At 46.4% G+C, this 27,485-nt stretch overlaps 1 protein-coding gene and 1 pseudogene across 2 annotated transcripts in view; both read right to left on the bottom strand.

Annotated features, from left to right (window-relative positions):
* The window catches only part of LOC309808912 (centrosomal protein of 78 kDa-like), an 823,590-nt pseudogene that overhangs the window by 422,347 nt on the left and 373,758 nt on the right, over nt 1–27,485 (bottom strand). The window lies entirely within an intron of this gene.
* LOC309808094 (forkhead-associated domain-containing protein 1-like) overlaps nt 17,561–27,485 on the bottom strand; it is a gene marked incomplete at both ends in the record, with an annotated part of 70,490 nt that continues 60,565 nt past the window's right edge. Inside the window, 5 exons of the mRNA XM_082628096.1 lie at nt 17,561–17,572; nt 17,824–17,931; nt 21,676–21,780; nt 22,808–22,897; nt 25,138–25,268. Of these exons, the coding sequence (XP_082484222.1) occupies nt 17,561–17,572; nt 17,824–17,931; nt 21,676–21,780; nt 22,808–22,897; nt 25,138–25,268 (446 nt within the window). The remainder of the gene's footprint in view (nt 17,573–17,823; nt 17,932–21,675; nt 21,781–22,807; nt 22,898–25,137; nt 25,269–27,485) is intronic.

The following is a 27,485-nucleotide window of genomic DNA, read 5'->3' on the forward strand; positions in this document are numbered from 1 at the left end:
CCACCTCTGATCGGCCTGGTTTCGTTTGTTTGTTTGTTTTATTCTGTCTGTACCTCACTTCTCTCACCTGTAAAATGGAGGTAATAACAGCATTGACTGGAAAGACCAAATGGGTTAATATGTGTGAAGTAGTAAACTGTGCCCGATACCACAGACTCCTTCTGTGAATGTCCGCGTTGCTGTCTGTCTGTTTGCTTGTTTTTGTTGCTTTCTTGATGATGTGGGAGGACAGCACCATCTCAACCCGATCACAGCCATCCTGGGGAGAGCTTTGATTTGCATCGTCTCAGTCCCAAACCAGAGCAAACTTGACCTCAGAACACTCGCATATCATCTTGCTTGTTGCCCAGGGACCTTTCTGGGTGTCAGAGGCAGGCTGAGCTCCCCTGATCGCTGCTAGAGGGATTCAGAGAATCCAGCTGGTCTCTGTGGGGTGGCACCTGCAGGACAACTCCATAAATTCGACTTGCAGGCATCCAGGCAAATCAACCTCCACTACTTCTTTTTTTTTGAGATTAACAATGAACCATTATGAATGAGGTGAACCAAACTAGCTAATATTTATTGAGGCTTGTTAGGTACCAGCTGCTATGCCATGCACTGTTTTATTTAATTCTTAGCCCAACCCATTTTACAGAAGCGGGCTCAGAAAAGTCAAGTAACTTGCGCAGTTACAAATCTTGTAAGTGATAGGTCCAAGATTCGAACCCTGGCTGTTTGACTCCAGCATATTGTCATGTTTGTAAACTTTTGTTTTCAAAACATAATCTACATCTCGAAAAGAGCACAACTGATAAGTGTACGCTTGAAGAATTTTCACAAAGTGTATGCACCCACCCTAACCAGAACCCAGAACAAGAAGCAGAACATCACCACCCGCCCCCGCCCCTCCGAGAAGACTCCCTGTGCTCACTTCTGGTTACCCCCTCCCGCTTGTCTGACTTCCAATCATAGATTAGTTCTGCTTGTTTTTGAACTTCATGGAAATGGAATCTTACAGATTCCATTTGCTGCCTGGTTTCTTTCACTCAACTATGTGAGGTTCGACCACGTTGTCTGATGTAGCTGTGGTTCATTCACTCTCACTGCTGCATTGCTTTACACTCTGTTATCTATTCCTGCAGAACAAATTATGGCAAACTTAACGGATCCAAAAAACACACACTTATGTCACAGTTTGTGTGGGTCAGGAATCCGGGCACTGCTTAGCTGGGTTCTCTGCTCAGGGTCTCTCCCAGGCTGCAATGAGGGAGGTGGCCAGGGCTGGGGTCTCATCTGAGGCTCAGCTGGGGAAGGATCCTCTTTCCAGTTCATGTGGTGGTTGGCAGGATACAGTTCCCTGAGGGTTGTTAGTTAGTCTGAGGGCCTCACCTCCTTGCTGGCTGTTAGCCAGAGATCCTGCACTGTTTCTTGCCATGTGGGCCTCTCCATAAGGTGGCTTGCTTCATCAAAGCCAGTGAGAGTCCATAGAGAGAGTCTCCAGGCAAGATGGAAGTTACAATCTTCTGTAACATAGTCACAGAAATGACATGCCCATCACCTTTGCAGCATCTACTGATTAGAAATAAGGTACAGTCCTGCCTACTCTCAAGGGGAGGGGACACAGAGGTGTGAACACCAGGGATAATTGGGGGCCGTTGTGTATGCCTTTTGGTATGCACATGTGCACATATCTCTTGGGTATATATCTAGGAGTAGAATTTCTGGGTCCCACATACGTCCGGCTTTACGAGATTCTGCCAAACATTTTTCCAAAGTGCAGGTACCATCTACACTCCCTCAGCAGGCTATGAGCTTCCCAGGTAGAGCACATGCTTTCAATACACTCCTCCCCTCTCTCCTTACAGAAGGGGTGTTTGAGCTGGGGCTCTTTGGGACGACAGGTCCTAATTCTGGCCCCATGTCAGAGTCACTGAATTCCCGGGCCGCTTCGCCAGACATTCTGATCATTTGAGGGCTCAGATACAAACTGGAAGGTCCACTCCATGAGGCGAGGATCCCTGTACCCTTGGTGTCCGGAGCAGTACCTGGCAGCAGTGCCTGGCAGGTACCAGGGAGCTGGCACTCAATAAATGTTTTTTTGATTAAGTGAATGAGTTTTGGAACTATTGTTCAAGAGATGGGCCCCAGGGCGGGTATAAGCTGCTTAAACGGGAAGGAAACTTTGTTGTGACTGAGGCTGTGTTCATTTTTCTGGGAAGAGGGCTCAGAACCTCAACCCGGTATGTCCCCAACAAAGGTTAAAGGCCGCTGTGATTGGATACTGTCCGGCTTAGGTATTTTATCACATGAAGAAAGAATTGGTCCCGGGGTAGGTGGCATGGGAACTGTGGACAAGGTCCCATGGTCCTTAGAAGTAAAAAGCGAGACAGTGCTTGCCTGGGGAGGCTCATAAACTGAGACCTTGCTTGTTTTGACCTTTGACCCATGGTAGCTCTTTTGGTACATCTAGCCACTGCCTGGCCTCCTGGGACCCTCCCTGTGTCTGTCTGTTGAACAGAAAATTCCAGAAGGCCTCGGTGCCCTGAGTTTCCATCAGGGGCAAGCCAACATGAGCCCTAGCTTTTGAAAAACCCCTTTCAATCCATAGAAAGCCTCCCAGTTTATCTGGTTTGAGATGACCTCATCCTTTGTCACCTTCTCTCTTGTTTTCTGGAGGTTGCTCAGCGTCTTGCTGCTGTCTGCATTCTTTTCTCACGTGAACAGTGCACCTACTTTGGGCATTTTGTCGTTGTTGTTTTGGGTCATTCCCGTCACACATTTTTTGTATTCCTTTACAGTCAGATCAACCTCATGCCTCTCTAGACATTTCTTCTCAGGTTTCCTCTGAATCATTTCGTTCGGTCTAAATATGTCCAGTGTTTCCTCCTTCCTCACTGCACTCCACATAGACCCTCTCTTTTCCCCGGAACAACTGTTCTTTTCTTTCGAATCCCTGACCCAAATCCTCATCTTTCACCATGTTTTCTGACTTCTCCTAAGAACTGATTGTTTTTTGAAACTTAAGCCTCAAATATCATCCCTTCTAATCTGCGTCTGAATTTGGATCACGGTCAAGAAGCAGGCGAGACAGGAACGTGGCTGGGTAATTAGGATCCTCAGCAGAAGGGCTGAGTGTTCATCGGGGGGTCAGAGGGGCCTGGGGATGGAGGGAGAGGTATCTTCTTCTGCCTCGGGTAGGGCTTAGGGTGGGGTTGTCAGGAAAGCGCTAAGAAAAAAGGACCCATTTGACTTGAGTTCTGAAGGAAGAGTAGGATTTCCGGAGGTAGAGCAGGGAGAGCAGAGGATGGTCCAGGGCAGGAGCAGTGGGAATGGAGGCTAGAAGATGAGTCATCAGAGACGCTAGGGACAGGAGTACAGAAGGAGAGGGGTGGCCAGGTGCTGAGACCGCACACTGAAGGTCCATGGTCAGCCCTCAGATATGTTTGTCTGGCTTTCCCAACGTGTTAAAAGACTTTTAATTAGTTGCTGAAGGAATAGGCCTCTTTCTGTGGAGTGACAGAGAAACTTATTCAAATTGGCTTCAGCATGAATGCAAATTCACTGGTTACCAAAAATGAAAAGTCTAGAGGGAACCTCTGGGTTCAGGCTCAGATGATTTCATGAGGCCTTGGCCTCTCTCCAGCTCTCAGGGATTCTTTGTACCATGTGGACCCAACCTTAGACAGAATCTCTGTATAATGGTCACAAAAAGGCGGCCGAAGCTCCAACCCTTATATCTTCTCAGCTTTAAATTCCATAGGGAAGTATAGGAGTCTTTTTCCTAAGCTTCCCCCAATGGCCTCACTGCTTCTCATTTTCTCTGGGTGGGTCACAAGCCCATTGCTGAGCCAATTATTGTGGCCCAGGAGACTGCTCTGATTGGCTGAGCTTGAGCCAACATGCCCATCCCTGCAGCCAGAGGTGGAATCAACAGCGTCTCTGAGAAACTGGACTGAGACTAGGAGAAAGGTGTTGTCCCCAAAGGAGGATCATAACGCCATAATATTTTAGAAGAGAGGTGAATTGTTATTAGGTGACAAAAACCAGATGTCTACCACAGTAGCCAACATGTACAGATCATTAACATCTGGATTTATGCCTTTTTTTGCGAAAATGGGAATATCTGGCAATACCTGGACTCTCTTCTTGTATATAGATCAACAATCTGCTGGGGCTGAGAAGAGGCTCCCTCTTTAGATACAGCCTATGTTCTGCCTGCCCAATGCACTGCTCATATTTCCTCTCTGGCTCCTGGAAGCACTTGAATTTTTATTGCCAGCATAATTTGATTCTGTAAAGAAATCTGTTTTTCCCACCAGAATGGAAGAGCCAAATGTACAGGGGTCAAATAGCTCTCCTGTGCTCCCACAAACTCCTGAGGACAAATGCCTGGCCATTTTTGATAGTCTCATTCCTTGCTCATTTTAAAAGCCTTCTTTAAAAAAAATATTGAATACATAGTGATTTTAGAATCTGTTATCTGATAATTCCAACATCTGAAGTCTTTGGGTGGGAGTGGCAGAGGGGTGGTGTCTCAATGTCTTGTTTGTTGTTTCTGCTTACTCTGGCTCATACTGACTTATTGCTTGGATGTTTAGTAATTTGACTGTGATCTCATTCTTGATTGAACTTAATCTGTGGGAATCCTGAGGGGTCTGATTCCTGGCTGCTTTTCTCTCGGAAGTCTTTTTTGTTTGTTTCACCTGGATGCCGGGGATGCTAATAACCTCTGAACACTGACATTTATTTCCTCAACTTGGAGTTTTCCCACTGAATACATGGAGTATAAACTTGAGCCCCAGACCCACGTGGTTACAAACCTTCAGGGTGATCATCATCGTCATCAGTATTGTGGCCATTATTAGCTTTCCCCTCCAGAGCCACATTGAAAACTACAGGTTTTCATAGGCTCTCCTTTCTGAAAGTCCAGAAAAAAAAATTTTTAAGCCCTCCTCTTGCCAGGGTGTGGAGCATCTTTGAGGGTGCCAGCTTAATACAGGCATCTTAGACTTGGTTAGCTCATCTTGCAAAGGCCCAAGGCTTAATCTCCTGTTTCCTGCACTTACTAAAGGCAAATGGCTTCCTCATTTGCTTATGCTTTGGTTGTAGCTCACTCTGTTTGTGTGTGTGTCTGTATGTTCCTTTGAGATTGCCTACATAAAAACTGTTTTTTATTATGGGATTTTGGAAACACACACAAAACTAGAGAAGCCTGCGATTAACTCCATGTATTCATCATCCAGCTTCAACATTTTCCCAGTGTTCTCTCATTCTTTTTTCTTCCTTTTTGAGTTTTTTTCTAGGTTAATTTAAAGCAAGTTGTGTCATTTCACCCATAAAGACATCCTAACTGAAAGGACTTTTTGTTCCTTTACATTATCCCCGCCTTGACATGATCACAGCTAAAAATACTTATAATCATTCCTGAATATCATCTAATATTCAGTCCATGCTCACATTTCCTTGATTCTCTCAGAGATATCTTTTTTACTTTTATCTTTGTTAGAATCAGGATCCAGACAAGGTCCACACATTACACTTGGTTGTTATGTCTCTGAAATGTCTTTAATTCTGTAACAGCAACACCCCGCCCCTGACCTTTGTTATCCCCCAGCCACTGATTTGTTGGAGAAACTGGGTCTTTTGTCCTGGAGAACATTCACATCCTGGATTTGGCTGATCACTTCTTCTTGGTTTCAGTTAACTTGTTCCTCTTTTCCCCATGTTTCCTGTAAACAAATAGTTAGATCTAGAGGTCTGAGGAGATCAAAGTCTTTTTGTTGTCCAGACGCCTTCATAGGCGGTACTGTGTGATCCATCCTGCATCACACAGTGAGCACATAATGTCTGGTCATCCTGTTTTTAACGATATTGAGATTGAATGGTAGGTCCAGTGCTAACAGACTGAGCCATCCATTACAAAGTCCCCAACGGCTTTTTTTCCCCCAATAATTAACATTTTTAATTATTCATTATGGTAAAATATACATAATATAACATTTACCATCTTAACCACTAAAAAATATACAGTTCGGGCTTCCCTGGTGGCGCAGTGGTTGAGAGTCCGCTTGCCGATGCAGGGGACGCGTGTTCGTGCCCCGGTCCGGGAAGATGCCACATGCCGCAGAGCGGCTGGGCCCGTGAGACATGGCCGCTGAGCCTTCGCGTCCGGAGCCTGTGCTCCACAATGGGAGAGGCCACAAGAGTGAGAGGCCTGCATACCGCAAAAACAAACAAACAAACAAAACACACAAGTGGCACAGAGGAGGCCAGAATCTTGAGAATACCTGGGCCCAAGGAAATCTTGGAAGATAGTGAGTTAAAGAGAATAGTGAGGATAATGACGATGGTAGGAGAGCATGTATGCTTTGTGGTCCTATGTACTAAGGGTTTTGTATACAAGCTCCCATTGGGAAGGCTACGAGCTAGGTGCCATTTTTATTCTCGTCTTAAAGAAGAGGGATCTGAGCTAATTAAGCAGAGGGAAGGTTAGGGGCTTTTCCTGGCTGAGACCACAAGACACAGCGGTGGTCACGCGTCCTAGCCAGGACTTGATTGGCTGGAGATTTGATTGGCAGGAGAGCTGAGCGGCTTCTCCTGCCAGAAGCAGCCGCTGCCCTTCAGCCTTTCTTCCACTTCAAGCCCTGAGAAAGGGCTTGCGTGCTTCCCAAGTGGCAACTTCTGTGCATTTAAAATTTTCCTCTTGAAAATCCCAGCCTTAGCCCATTCACAAAAGGTATCTGGGTCCTTTCTTGGCCGTGGCCTAGTCGTATTCACCAAAGAGAAGAGCGCGTCCCATAAGAGCTGGCGGCTTTGGGAGGACCGGGGAAGGCGTCAGCTGGCAGGAAGCTCCCTGAAAGAAATAGAGGAATCCCCACCCATCCATGAGCTGCCTATTCTTCCCCCTTAGAAACGGGGCTTGTGATATGCCAGGCACTGCAGGCATTTTGCCATTTAACCCTCCTGCTGCCCCACGGAGTAGGCCCCTTGCTAACAGTTTTGGTTGCTTTTGTTGAGGAACCTGCGATACAGAGGTCAAGCCACTTACTCAGGGTCATTCGGGGAAGTGGTGGGGCTTGACCCCTATTTGTTTGACTCCAAATCTGGCCTCTGAACTCTGAGAGACACTGCCGGCTTCTCGAGGGATGTGGGATGTGGATTCGAGTGAGCACGGCCTTGGCAGCGGTTCCCGTCCCTCTGCCACATGGACAGAGCCACAGACCCAGTTCGCTGTGAAGGCCCAGCATCTTATACCAAGTCTCATTTTCACAGCCAGAGATATTAGTGTGGAAATAGGACTTTTGATTCTTGAAAGGTCTGCTTGGTGAAGAGATGGTCAAACATTTAAACTACAAACTCCATTTTTTTTTGGGGGGGGCAATTCTGAAGCTTAAGATGTGTAATTTCATCTCAGTGCTTCAACCTTGCCACCTCTGTGAACGGGTGAAGAGTTTCAAAGTTTTATACAGGAGGCTAAAAAACTAAGGCTCCTTGTGAAAATACTAAGTGTAAAACTTAGGAAAGAGGAATTCTACTTTCTGTTCTTTTCTGCTTAAAGACAACGAAGATATACTCCCTGGAAGGAACGGATGCCAAGACAGATGTATACAAGTGCCCTTTAGGATCCAGCAAAACTTTCAAATGTATTATTGTTTTCTTCCCGACAAACAGGGATTTCTGACGACATATTAACAACAAGCCTGAAATGCAAACCTGAGTCCTGGAGTGAAACCCCCAGGAGCAATGGTGCGATGTATCCAAGGGGGCCACCCTGGTAAGGGAGACACAGAAGGAGGGGGTGTGGAAAAGTGAACATGGGCGGGGGAGGGCAGCAGGTGGGGAGGGAATCCTGTTTCTGCCACTTAGTAGCCAGGGAACGGTACCCTCTGTCAACTCAGCTTTCCCCTCTCTCTAAGGGGCTGACACTTGCCAGCATCCCTTGCGGGTTGATGGGAGAGATGAAGCATGTGCGGTGTGGAGCAGGTGCCTGTCCCTTGGTAAGTCTTTCCCCCAGTTGTGAATTCCACGAGTTTGAAAACTTCTAGTTGTAGCTCTTCTGGGGACCCTGACACAGGTTCAGTTTGGCCATTTCAGACCCTTCTCGGCTGAGGGATGTCCAGCGCCAAACAGGCTGGCATGTCCCTTGCGTTGTGTGTGAATGATGCAGCCCAGGAATAATGCATGTGAAAACTCATTATGTAAATCCTCAGGTTTTCAGTACATGACAATGGCTTTTTTGGGGCCCTTCTCTGTCCCATTCTGTGGTCTGGTGTCTCTGCTTTGGGACCTAGTCTGCCAAGCCCTGGGGGCGGGGGTGGGCACCTTGGGGAGGGGTGAGCTCTCCAGAGGGCACATCAAAGGGAAAGTCACAACTCTGTCACTGGCCCAGCTCTCCCTGGCATTGCTTGGTGTGAAAGGAAACTGTCCTCTGCCTGAGGCAGCCCCATGTCACACACAGACTAAGGCCTGTGATGTTTAATTCACAGCAGTGAGCACTGGAAACACCGCATCCAGGCTCCCTCAGAGCAGGACAGCCACTTTTCATTTCTGGGGCTCTAAGCCAGAGAGCCTGCTGTCTGGAAACCTATTGCCTGGAAGGTTCGCAGGATGGAGGGCAGGCTTCTGCAAGGAACTATCTGACCATCACCTCCTGGTTGAGGAGAAGGGCACCCTTCTATGACCTTGGCCTCCTTAGAGCTCATGCAGGCAACAAACAAACACATGCAAATACACACACATGCAAACACACAGCACATACTCACATGTACACACATACACGCAAGCATGTGTGTACAAATACACAGCCCCAAGTCAGAAAGACTGGTGTACTATTCTGGCTACTCAGAAGAGCAAACCCAAATCTTTATTCTCAGAGAGCTTATTCCTCGGTGTATCCCTGGCACCTGGCAGAACAATGAAAATCACAAGCGCCGCCTTTAAAAACACTCGGGCTGTTCACTCAACTGATTGTGGTCATCATTGCAGGAGGCAGGGAAGTCAGATCATGATGCTGGACACCCTTAAGCTCAGTACAGTGCTGTGTGTCAATTATGTCTCAATAAAACTGGTAGAAAAAAGAGTTATCTGGATAGAAAGAACAAGATAAAATACACAAATTATCAAAAGTTAAAAAAATACAGACGAGCTAGACTATGAGTCTCAGAAAGCACTGTTCACAACAGCCAGGACATGGAAGCAGCGTAAATGTCGATGGAGGAGTGGATAAAGAAGATGTGGTACAAATATACAGTGGAATACTACTCAGCCATAAAAAAGAATGAAGTAATGCCATTTGCAGCAACATGGATGGACCTAGAGACTATCATACTATGTGAACTAAGTCAGACAAAGACAAGTATCATATGATATCACTTATATGTGGAATCTAAAAAAAATTATACAAATGAGCTTATTTACAAAACAGAAACAGACTCACAGACTTTGAAAACATACTTATGGTTACCAAAGTGGAAATGTGGTGGGGAGGGATAAATCAGGAGTTTGGGATTAACATATACACACTATTATATATAAAATATGTAATCAACAAGGACCTACTGTATAGCACAGGGAACTCTACTCAATATTCTGTAATAACTTATATGGGAAAAGAATCTGAAAAAGAATAGATATATGTGTATGTATAACTGAATCACTTTGCTGTACACCTGAAACTAACACAACACTGTAAATCAACTATACTCCAATATAAAATAAAAATTAACTTAAAAAAAAAGAAAGTTTAAAAATATAGAGGCAAGCTAGACTATGAGTCTCAGAGAGGTTAAGCTGACATATATATATAGAATCTAAAAAAAAAAATGTTCTGATGAACCTAGGGGCAGGCCAGGAATAAAGACACAGATGTAGAGAATGGACTTGAGGACATGGGGAGGGGGAAGGGTAAGCTGGGACGAAGTGAGAGAGTGGCATGGACATATATACACTACCAAATGTAAAACAGATAGCTAGTGGGAAGCAGCTGCATGGCACAGGGAGATCAGCTCAGTGCTTTGCGACCATCTAGAGGGGTGGGATAAGGAGGGTGGGAGGGAGACACAAGAGGGAGGGATGTGAGGATATACATATGCATATAGCTGATTCACTTTGTTATACAGCAGAAACGAACACCACACTGTAAAGCAATTATACTCCAATAAAGATGTTAAAAAAAAAAGCTGCCTGAAGTCACACAGTAAATGGCAGAACAAAAGTCTAAACCTAAGTCTGCCTAACGCTAAAGCTATTCTGCCACCTTCCTTTGCAATGAGCGAATGCATTCTGTGCTGCCTGGATCCCACTGGGACCTCAGTTGGCTGTTTCTAAAGGGAGCTGAGGGGCAGCCTCAGAGGCTCTGCTCCGAGCAGGGACCTCTCACCTTCTGCTGCCTGATCGCCCTGGTGACCCTCTTCTCCTGGTGCAGCCGCTCTTCCATGTGCGCCAGGGCCTCCTTCAGCAGCGTCTTTTCTTCGGCCTCTCTGGAGATGTCCTTCAGCTTTGCCACCTGTGACTGGTACATCTGAACCGACACTTTGCTCTGCCTGAGCACACAGGAGAGACAAAGTCTCTTTTCTCCTCAGCTTTCTCACTCACCACCAATGCTCCCGACCTGGGAGATCCTCAGAACACTTCCATATACGCTTGGCTTCGCGGTTTCCTTACAAGTTGGGGGAAGGCTGAAGATGTGGGGACTAGAGGGCAGAATAAATAGCCCATTGGCTGTGGACGTGCAGCATGAAGGGGGCATAGGTTATGCTACCAGCCCCTCCCAATTTTCCAGAGAGGGTGGGGGAACGGATACCACTGAAAATAGGATGGAATTACGAAAAGCACACACATGGTGAAACATCAGACACATTTATAAAAGGTGCACCTTGTTCCTTAACAGTAGGGTACTTTAACTGCTGCTTTCTTGCCCAGAGACTTGGGTCCATCAGGCCCTGAGTCACCATCCCGCCTCCCCACTCCACACCCAGGCCTCTGTCCTCTTGTCCTGGTCCCTACGGGTCTGGAGCTGCCCCGAGGTTTAGCCTGGAGAATGGAGGCCTGGGCCTTTTGCCGGGGACACGGGCCATACTTGAGCTGTTCAATGTCCTTCTCGTATCGTCTCAAAAGCTCTTCTTTTCTCTGCAGCTGGTTCTTGAGTAGGGTGATCTTATCAAACACCAGGTACAGGTCTCTTTGTCGAAGCTGGTGGACTCTCTCACTCTCTTTTGGGGAGAGGTGTTTCATGGACACGTGACCTGACATATCTTTGATGTTCATCAGAGTCCCGAGGGTTTTGCTCATATCCAAGTACTACGAGAAAGCGTTTCACAGGTAAGAGGCCTGGCCCAAGACCGCTGGTGGCCACTTTGAGGAGGCAAACGTCTAATTGTGTTTCATTCATTTTCTGCAGTTGCAGAGAAGAAACACATGCTTTGCAAATGAGTGCATTTGGGGCTTTTAGTAGGACTTTCATTTTCCCCCGCATCCATTTACACTATGCCATTTTGAGAATTGGGAGGAGGGGGTGAGGGGGAATGACAACAGACATAAACATTCATTCTTACTACCCAGTCTTGCAAGGAATTGGGCTCTGCAATTTCCAGCCCATGCTGGGATAGGAGATGGGTCTCATGGAGCTACTGTAACAACTAAACATGTATGTGGAGTTGATGTTTAAACTACCTGCAGGGCACGCAGGTTTGGACAGGAGGGGACTGATGCTGGGTATACCTACCAGCTTTTCACTAAGATCTAAAGCGTCAGCCACATCCATTTTCCTTAACTTCTCAGAGACCATGATGGACCCTGGGCTGGAAAGGCCATTTTGAGGCTGAAATAAAACAAAAGAAAAAAACTCACTTGGCATTCCATTATGATTTTCTACATCCAGAAGAATAACCCAAAGAATAATGGAAGAACTGGAAAGAATAATTTGAGAGAGTTGATTTTTTATATCATCTTTATTGGAGTATAATTGCTTTACAATGGTGTGTTAGTTTCTGCTGTATCAAAAAGTGAATCAGCTATACGTATCCATATATCCCCATATCCCCTGCCTCTTGCGTCTCCCTCCCACCCTCCCTATCCCACCCCTCTAGGTAGACACACAGCACCGACCTGCTCTCCCTGTGCGATGCAGCTGCTTCCCACGAGCTATCTATTTTACCTTTGGTAGCGTGTGTGTGTATATATGTCCACGCCAAGAGAGTTGGTTTTAAATCCAGTCTGACTCTGTGAACTGCTTTCTTTATGACTGTGTTCCTACCCCTTCAGAGCACGACTGCCTTTGAAATGATGCATCACTTGTGCCGTTCTTTGGCCACCGTCTCGTCTGTCTTCCCTTTAGGCCAGTGGTTCTCAACCGGGGGTGACTCTGGCCACCATACCCCCTCCAGGACATTTAGCAATGCCTGGGCACATTTGTGGTTGTCATAATTGCTGCTGGCATCTAGTGGGTAGAGGACAAGGATGCTGCTAAACACCCCACGATGCATAGGGCAGTCTCCCAAACAAAGAGTTACCTGGCTCAAAAAATCAGTACCGCCGATGTTGAGAAGACAAGCTCCAGAAAAATGGGGACCATGCGGCTTTTGCTCACTATCTCCCTCCTTGTGCCCAGCATGGCACCTGGCAATGAGTGGTGCATAGTGGGCATGTTTGTTGAATGAACGAATGAAGGTTAAGTGGAAAATAGCCTCCCTGCTTTATTTATTTATTTATTTATTTATGGCTGTGTTGGGTCTTCGTTTCTGTGCGAGGGCTTTCTCTAGTTGTGGCAAGTGGGGGCCACTCTTCATCGCGGTGCGCAGGCCTTTCACTATCGTGGCCTCTCTTGTTGCGGAGCACAGGCTCCAGACGCGCAGGCTCAGTAATTGTGGCTCACGGGGCTAATTGCTCCGCGGCATGTGGGCTCTTCCCAGACCAGGGCTCGAACCCGTGTCCTCTGCATTGGCAGGCAGATTCTCAACCACTGCACCACCAGGGAAGCCCCAGCCTCCCTCCTTTTTATTAAAGGAATCTCATTTCTGTGCAGCAGAAACCATACCCTCACAAAATTTGGCCCAACCTTCTCCTACCTCTGGAACCTGGTGGGTGGGCATCCCTTCAGAACCTTTCCAAGACAATGCAGATAGTGTTTGCAGCTGCATCTCCCTAAGACCCCAACCAGCCAGCTGGCTGTTGGAAGCCCAACTGACTGCATGGAAAGGCCACCAGACTGAATAGGGGACCTGATCTGAACGACCACAAATAACCATAATAAGACTCCTTAAATAATAAAGTGGCTTTTAATGCTTGCCATGAGCCTCTCTTAGCCCTAGCATTTGTTGGCACTACCCTGAAAACCTCTGAGATTTAAAAAAAAACAACTACAAAAATATAAAGGCCCCCAAGTGACTGTGATAGACAAGAGTGGACATATTTGTCTATGTATCTATGGAGATGAGAATAAAAGAGGGTATCTGAAGATGACAATAAACCGGGCAGATCTGCTGCAAAAAGAACCTGAGATGCTGCTCAGTGTCTTCAGCTACCCTGAGCTGCATCCTCTGTACCTCTCCAGACGCCCCCTCTTTTCCTGAGGGGAGGGTCACTAAGGAAGAGCCTGGGCTACAGGATCCAAGCATACAGTCCCCACCCGGTCTCTGCAGGCTAGCAGACACACCACCAGGGACACACCCCTGGTGTGTCTTCAATCATTATTCTGTGACCTTGGGTGAGGTACTTGACCTCCTGAAGCCTTACTTTTTCTTATCTGTTAAATGGGGACAATAATAGTAACTATGACACAAGGCTGCTACGATGGTTCAATGACATAAGGCATGGAGCCGGCTGAGCTCAACGCCTGGCACACAGTAAGCAGTTCACAGATGTCAGCTATTCTTCCTCCTGCTCTTTCGTTTAATTACTGCCAACCTTGGAGGATTGAGAGTTGGGAGGTTTCCTGCTCTGTGGTGTCAGTGGTGGGATGAGGGCTTGTTGCCAAGGGGAAGGTCAATCTTGGAAGCAGGACCATCAGGACGTGAGATCCAGCTGAGCTCCCCACCTGGAGACGGTCCCTCCACTCCCAGCCTCAGAGAAGGAAGGTTCGATTTTATCAGGAAAACCAACACATTTCTGAAGACTCACATCTCTAGACGTGTGAGCAAATGTCTAGAAAAATTGTAGGAGAAAATGCTGGTACAGAGAGGATGGCTTTATTATGTTTTCCAAAAGCTGGTTTAGACCAGCTGCCGCAGCAAGCCACGCTATTCAGAGCTGTCCATTGTCATGTGTCAATCAAACACCCGATCAAACATCCATTTAGGATACAGGGCACCTTCAACCTAACAATCAAATTACTTCTGAAAATCCTGGAAAACACAAACTATGCTCCCTAAGAAAGGAAGGTTTTCTTGGATAATACTCTTTAAATACTGTTTGACAATAATAACTATCATCTATTAAAGTGCTCGCTATGAGCTAGGCACTGGGATAAGCACTTTACATAATGATCTCCTTTAATTTTTCCATCATCATTTTACAGCTGGGAAATTGAAGTCCCAGAAAGGTTAGGAGCCTGCCCAAGGTCACAGAGCTTGCAGAGCTGGGATTAGGACACAGGTCTCTGATTCTAGAACTTGTGTCTTCTTAATCATCATGGCTCCCTTCTGCTGCCCTTTATGTGTTCATGTTTTTCAGTTTATAGCAAAAAGCAAATGTTAGGCAAGCTCATGGCATAATGTTGTACATTAGCTTGTTGAATATTTTCTGCAGAATATAACATGTGGTGTGAAAAGGAGGGCCCAGATATTGTCCGGGCCAGCATCAGTGCAATGTTATATCATGCTGTACACGATGGGAAGCCGCCTTTCTATTCAAACATTGGATCACTGGTACGGCCAGGCACCAACCAGTCCATACAGGTGTTAGCCCATCAGGGAGGACCTGGCCTCGAACCAATGATGTATACAGTGGTGCCAGGGCACACGGCTCGTGTCTGTCCTCATGCCCACCCTCCCCACGTGTCAGTCAATGCAGAGACAAAGTTTCTTTGGTTACCGTTCGGATCTCTACTCTTGAAAAAGTTGGCAAGTCAGGTTTTGCATCCAATATTTTCCGAACATTTTTTTCCATCCCGAGGGTCTTTAAGTCTAGAAATGATCCATCCATGTGGTCCTTGTGATCTATAAAAGAAATAATTTACACTCAAAAGAAAGGCTCAGGAAGAAGTTACTGCATGTAAAAGTCACAGCTGCTATTTACTGGACACTTACCACAGGCCAGTACTAATGAGCTCACCATCCTCCCTTGGCAGGTGAGGCATCGAGGCCCAGAGAGGTGACATGACTTGTCCAAGGCCACACAGCTCATATGAGGCTGCAGCCTCCCAGGGCGGGGGCACTGAGGGGGAACCTTCGGCCACAGGTGTGAGGATGGACTTGAACCCAGGCTTCTGTGTCCTAGCCCAGGGCTCCACCCAGCAGCAAGCTTGGTTTCTTGAAAGCCCTATTCCCTCTAAACAGGGTATTTATCCTGGGAAGTTCCCCAAGGTTGGTCCTTGCACAGCATGCGTCTATGAAAAGTTTCCACTGGGCCACAGTGAAATAAGAAAAAGAAGGACAAGGTTCTGAGTTTTTCATGAAATCCTGTTTATTTAATATCAAGGCCTGCTCTTGACTCTGAGCTCATGCCTACCCATCTATTTTTTTTCCTGCTCATCTTTTTTTTATAACTATGTTTTTTTAGTTATGAAATGATGGGGATAGAAGATGGTGGTCCTGGCAAATTGGTTAGTCCCTAAAGTGAACCCTCAAGTCTGGGGCCCATGGTTCTCAGCACAGAGGGGTGACTAGGCAGGAGGAAACTTACTTGACAAGCTGGCCTTCTCAAGTTCTTTAATTCGCGCACGAAGCTCAGATAAGGCCTTTTTCTGACACTGAATGACTTCCTCATGTTGGGACCCTTTGCACTTGGCTCCTAGATCACTGAAGGACTGCTCCTGTGGCCAGAATGGTGAGGACAGCAGCTTTATCAGTGATCACAACTCCCTCTCTTGTATTTGAAGAAACATGAACAAATCATGGATTAGCAGAAACCCTGTCACTTACTTAGTACCTTGGAAAATATCATTACAGGGCTTCAGCAGAGAAGGAATTTAAAAATTTCATTTTGAATACAAAGTCACGTCTAGGAAGATTTCCAACTTTCCTACCTACTTAGCATCATTATAAATAAGAGATCCCCCCTATGTTCCCTCCCCATGTTTTATTTCTTTTTTTCTTCTAATGTTCTTCTAAGCTTGGGTTTCCACTTGTTGTCATTCTGGTCTCATCTCTGAACAATCACATCAAATTTGCTCCTGGAGGGGCTTTTTTTTTTTTGCCTGCACCATGCGGCATGCGGGATCTTAGTTCCCTGACCGGGGATCGAAACCGCGCCCCCTGCAGCGGAAGCACAGAGTCTTAACAACTGGAACACCAGGGAAGTCCCTGGAGGGGCTTTTAGTTATTTATTTTTTTTCTGCGTTACGTGGGCCTCTCACTCTTGTGGCCTCTCCGGTTGAGGAGCACAGGCTCCGGACACGCAGGCTCAGTGGCCATGGCTCACGGGCCCAGCCGCTCCGTGGCATGTGGGATCTTCCCAGACCAGGGCACGAACCCGTGTCCCCTGTATCGGCAGGCAGACTGTCAACCACTGCGCCACCAGGGAAGCCCCAGGTGGTTCTTATCGGCCAACTTGGGGAAAACCTTCTTCTAAGACTTTGTGGCTGAAAATGTAGTCTGCAGAGCTGTGCTATCGGTACCAGCTGGGAGCTGTTCAGAAATGCAGAATCCCAGGCTCCCCCCACCCGAGACCTGCTGAGTCACAATCTGCATTTCAACAACATCCCCATATGATCCGTGGACACCTTTGAGTTGAGAGGTGCCACTGTAAAGTATCCTCTAATTGGCTGGTTTCTGGAAAAGTAAGTAGCCGTTTTGGCCATGTGTTTCCCCTGATATGCATGAAGAGAAAGCAAAAGACTGAAATACTATTGGTTGGTCTTGCACTCACTGAGACACAAACCAGGACCCGCAGTAACGACTGGGATTTGTATCAATAAAATCAGCTGCGGTATATAAACAAAGTACCATTTCTAGACATTTCAATAACCTTGCCTCTTCAAGTTGATCTTCAAGTTGATCTCTGAGTTTTAGGATTCAAGCTTCATGTTAATTCCTCCTACATCATTCACCCTCTTTAATTAATTTAGTTCCCAACAAGGAGTTGCTGAGATTCCTCCATCTAAGTACGTGCCCTCTGTTTCTCATAGGAAAGCCCATTTCATCAGTTTCCAGTAGTAAAGAGAAGGACGGGGACCACCTTACCGATTTCTCTGCCATTAGCCACTTGACTCTGGCTTTCAGCTTCTCCTCTTGCTGTAGCCTTTCCTCGGTCAGCTTCCCCTTCTCTGCCAGATGCTGCCATAACTCTTCTTGCAGCAAATACTGCTGAGTTTCCCGAGAACTGTTGATCTTCATCTGAAATGAGGGGAAGGGGAACTGCAGCTGATGGGGGACAGGACTAACGCAGGAGTCATTTCCACTACCTTTGGAGGCGGGACAAAAGTTCACGAAACTTTCTTCAAAACACAGAAAAATGATGCTTAGCTTAGTAACTAATAGCGAAGTAGTAGAGCATCGTGGTTAAGAGCTCAGACTCTAGATCTAGATAGAATCTCAGCTCTAGTTCTTTCTAGACACTTCTTCGTATAGAAAATAAGCGGGTGAACTAAGGCAGACCGTCTTCCTCCTCATTCATCCCTGCCGGCCGCTTGGGTGCGGGATTCCCTGGAGAGCACGGGCCCGTGAAGGGGCTCTGCAGCACGCCTACCTGACCTACTGCCCTTTCCAAATTGGCTTTAATGAGGTTTGCTCTGTTCCTCATTTCTTGCAGCTGAAGCAATTTCCTTCTGGAATCCTGCCGAAGCTTCTCTTCAACCTGAAAGGATGATGAAACCGAGGGCTTGCTGCTAATGTGATCATCATGCCCTCTGGGGAAACTCTTCTGGGGGGGCTAATGGCAGTGGGGGAGTCCCTGAGGGGTAGGGACAGCTGCAGCCCAGCAGCAGGGGTCACAGGCATGCACAGGGTGGAGGCAAACTCACAGGGAGTTGCCCCCTACGGGAAAGGGCCGAGCTCTGCACCCGGGGCTCAACTATGTTCTACCGCACACTCCCATCCCAGCTCGGTCCCTAACAAGCCGTACGACACTCGGAAAGTTATTTCACTGCTCCGTGACTCAGTGTCCTCATCTGTCAAATGGGGATGATGATACTAGTATCAATGCATAGAGTCATTGTGGGGATTTGATGTTTGGAATAGTGCTTAAGGGCTCTGTGAGAGTGTTAAGTACTGTTGTAACCTATGAAAGGTGGACAGGAATGTCCGCCGTACAGTCTCGTTCTAATAACTCGTGATGGGTACTTGGAAATGTTATGATTGGGTTTATTATCATAACTGTTTGTCGTTACCACTTTGAGCACACTCACTGGTGGTAACCTCTCTGGAGGCTTGCCAAAGCAATGTCTATTAAGAATTGCAGCCTGAAAAGGAAGGCCTTTAAAGTGGAGAAGCTGGCCTACTTTTCCCCCCTTGCTTGGGTAACAGTCAACACACGGTAAGCTTGGGCGAGCTCCACGCTACCCTTGGCTGGCCAGTGTAGGCCTCGCAGCTGCTCAATTCTTGGATGCACCTGCTGAGCCCTGGGCCCTGGCACTAACAGGAAATGAGGCAAACTCTCGTAAATAAATGGAAAGTTTTTGTGCTGAAACAAATTCACAGGCTGTTTTTTTAGGGATCTGAAGAGGGGGATCACAGGGATGTAATAAAAGACCCAGAAAAGCCCTTAAGAGCTTTCTTCTGAGTAGTGTGGTCCAGTGGAAGAGCCTCTACCCAGCTCCGTTACCTTGGAAAAGTCATCTAAGCTCTCTGGGCCTTAGTTTTCTCCCAGGTCTAAACATGCTCTGACTTCTATGTCAGCAGCCTTTTTCATATGCTGCAAAAGCCAAGTCCAGCCTTGGACTCTGCCCTTATCTGTGCTCTGCATGAACAGCCCCCGTTCCCGTCCCCAAGCCTCAGAGTCACCTTCAACAGCCGCCCTGCTCCCTCTCTCACACTCAGGGGTCTCATGCCTGTCCTCCAACCCCTCTCACATGCAAGCTGGACTGTGACAAGTGGCCTCCTCGCCTCGAGTTTAGTTTCTTCCAGTGCAATCTTAACGGTACTGTGAGAGTTACCCAGCTGTAAGGCAGCTCTGTCCAACAGAACTTTCTGCAACGGTACAGGTACTCTGAGTGAGGCTGTGTTGTCTAATACGGCAGCCACCAGGCACATCTGGGGATCGAGCACTCGAAATGGGGATGGTGTGACGGAGGAACTGAACTAAAAATTTTAGTTAATTTTCATTAATTTCAGTGTAAACAGTAGCATGTGGCTGTTTGCTACGCCAGGGTAACTGAAGTCAGACGAACCTGGAGTCAGACAAAACCGACTGTGCCATTGGGCTAGTTACTTTATTAGTAACTGGTAGCCTTGACTTTCTCATCTGTAAAATGGAGAGGATGAATTCTAGATCACAGCGCTGTTGTGAAGATGAAGAGGTGAAATGTTCAAGGTAACTCCTAGTACGTGAGAAACTGTAACTATCATTTTCACCCTGATTACTGTCCACGAATGTCATTGCATCAGTCACTTGTTCAGAAGCCTTAGTAGCTCCCCACTGCCTGTGTGGTACAGAGCCCAAGCACCTGAACTAAGGCAAAACACCAAGCCAGGGATTCAAGAAGCCCCTACGAACTCAACGAGGTAAATAAAACTGAATCCACACCTAGATAAACCATAATAAAACTGCTGGAAATCAAGGGAAAAGACAATCTTAAAAGCAACCAGAGAAAAAGACAGATTATGCAAAGGTACAACAGTTAGGCTTACAGATGATTTCTAAATAGAAATAATAGGAGCCACAAGACAATAGTGACATATCTAATGCTGTATCTAATGTGCTGAAAGAAAAGAATTGCCCTTGTAGAATTCAATACGCAGTCAAATGTGTTTTAAGAATGAAGGTTAAATATACATCTCCAGACAGACACACAGGCACATTTGAGAATTTGTCATCAGCAGAGCCATAATGAGGGAAAACATTAAAGGGTATTCTTCAGACACAAGAAAAATGAACCCAGGTGGGTGATCAGAGATGCAGAAAAGACAAGCAACAGTAAGGGTAATGTGTGGATATGATACTGACTATAGAAAAACACTAATAATGTCTTGTGGGGTTTTAAGTATCAAGAGGAGTTTAGAAAATGACGGCAATGGCTTATAAATCTGGAGGGGGTAAGTGAAGTTAAGGTGTTTGAAACTCATTGCACTGTCAAGGAGAAGGGCATAATTATCAACTACTATTGTCTCTTGGTAAGTTAAGAATGCAGGGCTTCCCTGGTGGCACAGTGGTTGAGAGTCCACCTGCCGATGCAGGGGACATGGGTTCGTGTTCCGGTCCGGGAGGATCCCACATGCCACGGAGCGGCTGGGCCCGTGAGCCATGGCCGCTGAGCCTGTGCATCCGGAGCCTGTGCTCCACTACGGGAGAGGCCACAACAGTGAGAGGCCCGTGTACCACAAAAAAAAAAAAAAAAAAAAAAAAGAATGCATTTTTTAGTCTTCAGGATGACTACTAAGAGAATAGTAGAAGAGTGAAAAACTTAATTAATGTGTGATTTTGGTGAGTCAAGGATGAAAGCTATTGTCTTACTATAACTAAAAGAATAGTAAAAAAGTGAAATATTTCCAAGCTAATAGAGGGGGAAAGTGGAATAAGAGAAAACCATCCACTCAGAAGGAGGCAAGAAAGGAGAGAAAAAGGAACATACCACAGATGGTACAACTGGTATTGAGCAAGAAGGTAGATTTAAACCCCAGTACATGAGTAATTACATAATATAAATGGACTAAAAGTCAAAATTGTCAAACTGGATTTTGTAAAAATGATACGCTATTTGAAGGCATATGTCTAAACCTTAAGACAAAAATTGACAGAGAACATATGAAAAAGATATGGTATGAAAACTCTAACCAATATAAAGCCAGTGGTGAAGCTAAATGACAAAGGAGACGTTAAGGGAGAAACACTACTAGAGATGAAAAGGGACATTTCATGATGATCTAAAGTTTTGCTCTACAGGAAGTATTAGGATTCTAAATTTATATGCACCTAGTAACACAGCCTCAAAATATATAAAGCAAACATCGTTCATATTAAAAGAAGAAACACACAAATGACAAACATGTTGAGATTTTTAAAAACATTCTCAATGATGGAACAAAAAGACAAAAAAAATCAATATGAGAATTTAAGTTGGAACAACATCATTGGCAAACTTGATTTAATGGATCAATTCTTTCTTAGATAATTTCACAATTAAGACCTGAAGGCAGTCTAGGGTTGTGGTTACACACAGGAGCTTTGGAGTCAGGCAGACCTGGATTCAAGTTCTGCCACAACTACTTTATGCAAGTGAACTTGGATAACTTCCTTCACCTCTGTGAGCCTCAGTTTTCCCGACTGTAAAGTGGGGTTAATACCAGTATAGACCGCATGGGGTCATTGTGAGGATGAACAGAGATGATGCAGGTGGAGTGCTGGCCCCAGAGAGGTTCCCAGGCCAACCTGTCCCTGCCATACCTTGCTCTTTTCCCGCAGCGTCATAGAGATCAGGCTCTGCTCGGTACTGCTCCTTTTCAGCTCCACCCTGAGCTTCCTCATTTCTTTTTCCATGTCATGGATTTGCTGAAAGAGTTCCAACAACAGGGAAGTCAACTTCACAACTCATTTCATCCGGTTCATTAAGGCAGAAACCTAGTCTGGGATTCGCTTAACTCCTTCCCTTGGGGGACAATTCCAGGTATTTGAGGCAAAGTAGACTTTCTTTCAACGGATGCAATGCAAGTGCTGGGTGAGGGAAAATTTCAGTTTCTTTTGAAGATCAGCATGGATCCTGGATTAAACAGTACAAGATACCTATCCACTCACTAGAGTCTCTTTCCTTGGGGCACATTTTTGAGTTCAATCTAAATAAGGGCTGTTTGGAAGACACAATGGGCACAGTTTGGAAGAAAAGAACAATGACATTTTTCTTTTTTCTCATTTGAGGCAGAGAAGTGTGCTCCTGACAGGGAGAAGAACACATGTCTCCTGCCCCCGTCCCAGGCACCGTCCTTCCCAACGGATGGAAAACGTATGCCTGGTGATGTGCACGAGGGTTCAGGCCAGTACAGGGGGTGAACATTTACATTTAGTGGTCATCTTTTCATTGTGTTAATTTTTATGTTCACCTTCCATACAAGGCCAGTGATACATTTGCTTTTTATTTTGTTTTTATGAATTGTTGTAAAATTGAATGTATTTAAGCAAAAATACTTCAAGAAGAGTTGTGTTAATAACAGTGTTCAGGGTTGTGATAAAACTTGTGACAGTGGATCATGAAAGTCTGGGCATCACAAGTCCAGGGGTAGGGACCACGGTGAATTTCTAGCAGCATACGGTGGCCACCTCCCGTCCCTTTCCCCAGGGGAAACCTGATGAGGGGCCTTGAGCCAACTGCCCAGAAAATCTGGGGAGAGTGTGTTTTCCATGGTCTTTTCACCCATCTCTTTGAGGCCAGCAAATCAAAGAATTAGGAGACTACATTAACAGACAAACACCCAGAAAGCCCCAGAGCTTGTGCTAGCTAATGGGCCAAGGAACCCCTCCAAAACCCTCAAGGCCACAATCTAGGCTTTCAGTGGACACCTAGGGGTCAGGAGGTTCAACGCACGGTTTTGCAGAGTTTTAACTCTTTCTCTTGGGCTTCCCAGTTCTCCTTCTGGGCATCTTCCTTCTGTAACTCTTCTTTCAGCACTGAGCACTGTGGAGAAAAAGGACAAGGCCACGGGGGCTTGGCTGGGGGTCCCAAGTACCTGTGTTCATGCCCAGGAGTGTTTCCTGCTGTATAACCCAATCACACCTCTGAATACTGAGAGGCGAGACCATTTGTGTGATGGGAGCACGGGATCCTGCAGTCCTTCCCAGTTCACCCCTCTCCTGAGTTCTGAGGAATAGAGCATCTAAGTTCCTCTTCAAAAGCCAGCAAACTTCACTGCAGGGGAAATCCAGCTTTGTAGAGTCTGGGTACTTAGGGTGCAGGAATTAGGATGTTTTCACGCTGTGACCGGTGAGGGTGGAGGGGGCCGAGCCAGTGAGCTCCGGTCCATCTTAGGGCTTTTGTGCAGGTTGTATCTCAAAGAAACAACTGCCCCGACTGGTGTGGAGGGGTAAACGGAGCTGTCTTGCCCGAGGGCGGCTTGGCAACAGGCATTAAGGGCATAAGGATGGATGTGCCTTCTTTTGACCCAGCAATTCCCACTTTAGGAATGTACCTTAAGGACAATGACTGGAGAAATAAGTAAATCTGTAGTTTCAAGGATGCTCTTCACAGAATTGTCAGTAACAGTGGAAGAAAAAAAAAAAAGAGGAAACAACCCAAGTGTTGTTTCTAACAGCAGACCACTTTATAACACTGGGTACATCCAGGAGAAAGTATGTAGCTTTTAAGACGAATGATAAGAGCGTTGATTTATTAGCACGGGAAAATAGTAAGCATTTAAAAATTTAAAAAATGTGCATAGTATAAATTCACTATAAAATGATTGATTGATTGATTTCTAGGCAATATATAGAAATAAGACTGGAAGAACATACATGAAAATATTAACACTGATTTCTCAAGGTAGCATTTCCTCTCCTCTCTTTTTATTTTTTCTTCTCAATGTCATCTACTTATTTTTCTAAAATTAACACACATGATGTATGTCATTAAAAAAAAGGCATCTCAAATGTTCATAAGAGCAGTACCCTTGGTGGTGACGAGCCCTTGTGCTATTGGCCAGCACAGTCTAGAGGAGAAGGGACCTCATTCCAAGGTCAACGAGGAAGGGGAAACGGGGACATAAATCATCCAAATGCATTTCAGGAGGTAGAAGAGCCAAGCAGGTGCTGTCTTTGCAGATTCCTTCTACTTAGCACCAGCTCTGCATCCCCTTCCCGTCCCCAACACACACACACACACACACACACACCACATTAAACAGCTATAGCACATGCCTGGGAAGACACTCTGCTTGGGTGAAACGAATGCAGAGGGCTTGGCCAGGCAGCTGACCCGGGGCAGAGGCAGAAGAGCACAACGAAAACCAGCCTCCCACTTCTTGGAAAACGATTTTGTCATCCCCATTTCACAGATGGGGAAATGGAGGCCAAATAAGTTACAATAAAAGAAAGCTCTGGGATTGGACCCTGGTCTGTCTGATCCCAAAGCTCGTGCAGTGCCTTTCACCAGCTCCAAACTGGGTATGGTACCACGTACCAGGTATTACTTATTGTGCCTTTTCCTTGGAACCTCAAGATCTGTTCTCACCCCACCCCCATGCAGACCTAGCTATCGGGTAGCCTCTGGGAATATCTGAGTTGCCACCTGAGATGAAAGCTTTGAGGTTTTACCTTGACTCACAGAAACAGGCACATCATGCAAATACTGAGAAATCTTATCCTATAGGGGCAGGATTCTAAAGTTAGCATTGAAGGCAAGATTTGCAAATAGTCAAAGTTACATGTAAAAAGCTCTTTGCTTGCCTACCTCGTTCATCTTCCATAGAGACATTCTACACACTGAAGTCTAAGGAAGAAATGAGAGTCTGCGTGTTTGCATCTGGATCTTCAAACGTTCTGCTTTGAAGACAATTATGAGAACCAGTGGTTCTGGGACCACGATGCAGCTGTGTGGTCATCCGTGCTCACAGAGAGATCGTATTCTGTTTAATGTTAAACTTTGCAATGGCAGTATATGCTCATAGGTGGGTTTGTTGCTGGGATTAAACAAACTCATTTATAATAGGGGTTAGAAAATTTTTGCTGGATTTGAAAATATATTATGCTTCTTCTGAGCCACATACACACTGTCCTTTGAAAGGCTTCAGAGAAGTTGGCCACCTGCCCAGCAGCTACCCTCCCTGTGTCCTTGGGCACTGGCCTCATCTCACCACCGTGTGTCATGTGACTCCACTGTGTCTGCTTTTCGCAGCTACAATTTGCTGATGACCCGACACTCACTCTGGAGCTGAGGGCTTCGAGCTGGTGATCCTTTTCTTTGTTCTCACTTTTCAGTTGATTCACCTCCTGTTGTAGTTGTTGAACTTGACCATCCTTTACTAACACATCTCTTTGCAAAGATGACACCATCTCTGTAAAAGAACCAAACCAAACCAAAACAAAAGACTCATGGAGGTGAAAGAGGCAGGAAGGATTATTGGCAACACCATGGCTCTCAGCCAACGTTTGGACAAGACTTTCCAAGCCCGGGCCACCACCGGTGCCCTCCTAGGACTGGGGAGGCTTTTTCCAAGGGTCACAGAGCAGGAATGGGAATGAGAGCAAAGTCCACGGAACAGGGTTTGAGGCTTCAGTGAGAATGAGGGGCAGTCAGCACCAGCGAGAGGAGAAGCCTTTGGGGGCCCCTTGTGGGCACAGGCCAGGCAAAGCCGGGAGGAGAGGCCACACCATGGGCCTGGGGAACAAAGGCCCAGCACAGGGAAGGTCCAGGAATTCTTCTCCAGAGGCCAGGAGACGGGCGTGTGGCAGAGGGAACTGCTGGACACTATTGATGGGGTGGGTGGTTTCACAGTCCTCTGAGTTTGGAACCCTCTCTACCACTTATTAGCTTGGTGGTCTTGGACAAGCTATTTCACCTCCCACTGTCTGTCCCACACAGAGTTATTGTAAGGGTCAAATGATGCGGTATGTCCCAAGAACACAAAGTGGCTAAATTATGTTTGTTCCATGGCACCTATGATTTTTCTCGGCAGCCAGCTTCCAAAATGGGCCCAATGATCCCTACCACCTAGAATTCATGCCTTGTGTAGCCCCTCCCACCCTGAATAGGGCTGCCATGGGTCACCAATATGATACTGTGGAAATGACGGACTGTTTCCTCTCAGGCTGGGTCATAAAAGACACTGTGGCCTCCTCTTTGCTCTCTCTCCAATCACTCACTCTGGGGGAAGCCAACTTCTGTGTCGTGACGACACTCAAGCAGCCATAGAGAGAAGCATGTGTGCTGAGGGACTAAGGCCTCCAGCCAATAGCCACATGAGCAGCCATTCTGAAGGGGGATCCTCCGGCTCCCCCCGAGGCTTTAGATGACATGACTTATGCCCCAGCCGACATCTTGCCTGCAACTCATGAGAACTAAGTCACCCTCCTCTCAAATTCCTGAACTACAGATACTGGGTGAGATCATAAATATTAGTTGGGGATTTATCCATTACATTTTGGGGTAACTTGTTATGCAGCAATAGATAACTCCTCCATTACTGTAGTATCATTTTTTTTTAAACATCTTTATTGGAGTATAATTGCTTTACAATGGTGTGTTAGTTTCTGCTTTATAACCAAGTGAATCAGTTATGCATATACATATCTCCCCATATCTCTTCCCTCTTGCATTGTAGTATCATTTTGAATAAAAGTGGGAAGAAGGGTGCATAAATGCAGTGGTATTGGGTTATCTCATACGGTTCTTTTCTTAAAAGAACATCAGGCCCAGTTTTAGTGGTAGGTTTCAATCAAGAATGTCTATGAAATAAAGTACAAAATGCTCCAGAATTTCATTTTAAAAATGAGCTTTGCCTCCAGGACACAGTTCAGTTACTTGGAAATCCCTCTGGGGCTTGCCACACTTTGAGTGGGTCCAGCCCATCTCAAGCATTATCCCAACCCAGGTCTGTCCGACTCCCTGATCGGAGAAGGTGGGATCTGAGACAGGCTTGATGCTTGGATGAGGTTTCACTGGCCGACATACGGGAGGAAGGTGAGGACCAGCGAGTTCATCCTTCCATTCCTGGTGCCCAGAACAGCACCTAGCCTGGGGGAGGTGCTCAGAAAATATCTGAGGACATCCCAAGTGAGGGAGGAGAATAAGCAGAGACCTGGGGGCAGCAGGGGGTGGGGCTGGGTGTGATTAAGTTGCAGAGTGAGGCAGAAGAAAAGCACAGATTCATACAGAGATGCGGATTCACGTGCGACTCAATGCTGTGCCTGGCTTCTACAGCAGTGGGCATGTTTCCTGCTACACGCTGGCTGCCTTCAGAGTGATGTGCCCCTCCGAGGCTCACTGCCTCCTCCCTGTCACCTGCTTCTCTCCCTCCCCTCGTCTGTGAGTGGTCCCATCCTCTTCAGGTCTCTAGGCATGTCAGTTTCGGCTTAAAAAACTCCACTGGATTCCCAACACCCTTGGAATAAAAACCCAGACCCCCCGACCCTGCCCAGCCCCACAATCCTCTGTTCACTCCACGCAGCCTCGCTTGCCCTTGGCTTGTCCTTTCCCACCTGAAACAGGTCCACTCTAAAAGAAGGACATAGCCGTGGAGGATACAGCATAAACTGGTTAGAATCGGCTAGGT

The sequence above is a fragment of the Mesoplodon mirus genome, assembly GCF_964341445.2.
Source record: "Mesoplodon mirus genome assembly, chromosome: 7".
In the NCBI taxonomy this organism is placed as follows: domain Eukaryota; kingdom Metazoa; phylum Chordata; class Mammalia; order Artiodactyla; family Ziphiidae; genus Mesoplodon; species Mesoplodon mirus.